The sequence below is a fragment of the Pan paniscus genome, chromosome 21 (genome assembly GCF_029289425.2).
Source record: "Pan paniscus chromosome 21, NHGRI_mPanPan1-v2.0_pri, whole genome shotgun sequence".
In the NCBI taxonomy this organism is placed as follows: domain Eukaryota; kingdom Metazoa; phylum Chordata; class Mammalia; order Primates; family Hominidae; genus Pan; species Pan paniscus.
In genome coordinates, this window is record NC_073270.2 from 68752501 (window position 1) to 68755659 (window position 3159).

The window sequence follows — 3159 nt, forward strand, 5'->3', positions numbered from 1 at the left end:
CACGTCGAATAGGGCCTCTCCCTTGGAGCGGGGCTGATTCTTGCGGAGGCTTTCCCAGCTCTCCTCTAGGGGTCCTGGTCTGAGAGAGGTTTTTGGTCGCAGCCGACCTGACCGTTGTGCGGTGCGCCCAGGGGGGCTTTCGGGCGGCTGAGTCAGGAGAGGGCCCCGCTGCAGGCGGGCTGGGTGCCTGCCCGTCACGGTGGCGCTTTCCTGCAGGGCATGGGCCTTGGCCTCTCCAGCGTCTTTGCTCTGTGCCTGGGCCACACCTCCAGCTTCTGTGAGTCTGTGGTCTTTGCATCAGCCTCCATCGGCCTCCAGACCTTCAACCACAGGTGAGGGCCGACCGCTCCATCCACCAGAGCGCCGTGCTGCCCGCACGGCCGAGGCTCGCACGCGTGAAGAGGGAGCTCTGTCCACCTCTCTCAGTCTCTTCCTCACACTTCACCCCCTTCCCAAGCTGCTGGGCAGCGACTGCATTGAAGACCCAATAGTTCTTTAGGAACCAGCAATTCACATCAGTGAGCAGCACATGCGCGTGATTTGTGCACACATGCTTTCCCCACAGCACTTTACCTAAGGAGTCGCTTCCTGCACTGGGTCCTCCATGAAGACGGGCAGCTGGGGCTTGGGTTGGCGTGGTGTGCAGGGCTGCAGTGCTCTGGCCAGTGGGTGCTTGGGGCTCGGGTTGGCGTGGTGTGCAGGGCTGCAGTGTTTTGGCCAGGGAGCAGGCCTGAGCGTCTCCCAGCCCCTCCCGTGGCTCCACTAGACCTTGCTTCCCCGCTTCCCCTGTGACAACCCTGGGCCACCAGCTCGGTGGTGGCCAGGGCCACTCACCACCCTCTTTCCTCCCCACAGTGGCATTTCTGTTAACATCCAGGACTTGGCCCCGTCCTGCGCCGGCTTTCTGTTTGGTGAGGGCCTTGCCCACCCCAGCTTTGCCCCTCCCTGGGCCTCCGGGCGGGTGAGCCATGGGAGATCCCAGAGGGCTTTTGCTGACCATCCATATTCTCTCTCGCTCTGGCCTGTTCACAGGTGTGGCCAACACAGCCGGGGCCTTGGCAGGTGAGGGGCGGGCCTCTGTGCCCAGGAGTTCCCCTGTCTGTGGGGTTTTAGCCCACTGAGGTGCTGCAGGGTGGGGGTGTGCCTCCCTTCAGAGGGGGTCCGGGTGTCAGAGGAGGGCACAGACCCCAGAGCAGGCCCAGGAGAGGAGGATGTGGCTGCCTTCCAGGTTCCACTGGACTTCGCTGACGGCAGGTGGCTCATGAGTCGCCATCTGCCCTGACTCACAGATATGTTCCCATCCTGGTAGCCCAGGGTCCCCGGGACACCGCCTGGCCCCGCTGAGTGCCATGGATGATGGGGGTCCTTCTTCAGCTCAGCCTCGCCTGGGCCGGCCTGTGGCTCCCATTTCCCCTTCAGCGGGACAAAGGGGACTTGTTACCAGGCCATTTTCTGGATGGCCTGTGAGATCTCTGCCCCTCCAAGACCCTCCAAGTCTGAGCCTGACCCACAGCTGGGACACTGAATTCAGCCCTGGGAACCATGGGGGCTTCTATCAGGCGCTAGACACCCAGCCCTTCCCCTGGCACTACCTTGGGAACCAGGGTGGGGTGTGGGGCCTGGGCTGCCCGGGAGCACTCAGCCCACCTGGCCCTCTCTTGGGCAGGTGTCGTGGGTGTGTGTCTAGGCGGCTACTTGATCGAGACCACGGGCTCCTGGACTTGCCTGTTCAACCTTGTGGCCATCATCAGCAACCTGGGGCTGTGCACCTTCCTGGTGTTTGGACAGGCTCAGAGGGTGGACCTGAGCTCTACCCATGAGGACCTCTAGCTCCCAACCCCACAGCCTCTCCAAGGACCCAGGCGCCAGCAGCCCCAGGACACAGGGGACTCAGTGTGTGGGACTTGGTCACTCCATGTCAGACACACGAGCAGAGAGGAACACAAACCACTGTGGAGCCTGAAGCTCCTTAAGAAGAGTCCACACCAGCTGGTGGGAGGGTGGGGTGGGCCTGGGTCCAGACCAGGCTCGCTGCTCTCTGGGCCTCAGTTTCCCCACCTGCCGGCGGGCTTGGCCCTGTCCTCCTCACAGGCTGGTGTGGCCGTCAGGGTGGGTGGGGTTATTGTTAGTAGGCGCAGCCTCATTCCCACCACGATCTGTTCCACGTGGTTCCCGCCAAGCCTCCCACAGTGCCGTGGTTCCCGCCAAACCTCCCTCGGTCGCCGTGTTCTCCGCAAGCCTCCCGCAGCGCCCGCCTGCCAATGTGAGGCTGGCACCAGGCTGCAGCCTCCCCAGTCCCAGCCCACTTTGCTGTGTCTCTGGCGGGCTGTCCTCCTTGGTGGGAGCTGTCCTGCACACTGTAGGATGCTTAAAGGTATCCCTGGCCTCCACCCACCCCTAGCCAGCAGCTCCCAGTCAGACAACAGCCAGAAATGTCTCCAGACTCTGCCCAGCCTCCCCAGGTAGCCACCCTCGAGACACGACCTCAGAGTCTCTGTGTCTCCCAGCAGCCTGACAGAGACCCCCAGGGCAGTGGGTGGGTGGCGGGCTAGAGACCCTTGCCTGTGTCCGGGACCCTGGCGCCGCTCTCCCCTCCTGTGGATCCCTCCGCACTAGCAGTGTTCTCAGTGGGCAGACGCCTGGGCACCCCTTGGGCCCTGCCCAGCATGGCCATGGCGCAGGCTCTCGAACCCGCATGGCTTTCCCAGGCCTGGTGATTCTGCTCTCCAGGGACGGTTGGCACCTTCCTCGGGGGCGGGCCCCACGCACCCCAGAACACACAGACCCACCTTTCTGGCGTTCTTTCTACCTCCCTTTTCGTTGCCTGAGGAGCTGGTGGTTTCATGAGTTAATGATACATCTTGCAAGGTGTACACATAGAGAAAAAAACCTAAAAATGTGGAAAAGCACGCCAAAGCCTTATTTAAATAATAACTATTAAACTATTCAAAAAGAAGACTGTTACTTTATTTAACACCTTTGTTTTTTAAGAATGAACACGTGTTAAAGACTTTCTGTAACTAATTCATGAGGAAACGAGTGACACGTTGGAATCAGGTCAAAGGAGAATCCCAGGAACGGACTCCTAGGCCGGGAGTGTTGAAATGAGCATGCCAGCAGAGCCAGGCTGGGTTTCGGGGTTCCTTTGCCGCCAGGGGT

The 3159-nt window shown here is 61.2% G+C and overlaps 1 protein-coding gene across 3 annotated transcripts in view; it reads left to right on the top strand.

Moving 5' to 3' along the window:
* SLC17A9 (solute carrier family 17 member 9) overlaps window positions 1–2953 on the top strand; it is a 15669-nt gene extending 12716 nt beyond the window's left edge. For all 3 annotated transcript variants that reach the window (XM_063601141.1, XM_003810835.5, XM_003810836.6), the window contains exons 10-13: window positions 217–332; window positions 856–911; window positions 1033–1062; window positions 1667–2953. In XM_063601141.1, the coding sequence (XP_063457211.1) occupies window positions 217–332; window positions 856–911; window positions 1033–1062; window positions 1667–1830 (366 nt within the window). In that variant the 3' untranslated portion in view covers window positions 1831–2953. The remainder of the gene's footprint in view (window positions 1–216; window positions 333–855; window positions 912–1032; window positions 1063–1666) is intronic.
* The last annotated feature ends 206 nt before the right edge of the window (window positions 2954–3159 follow it).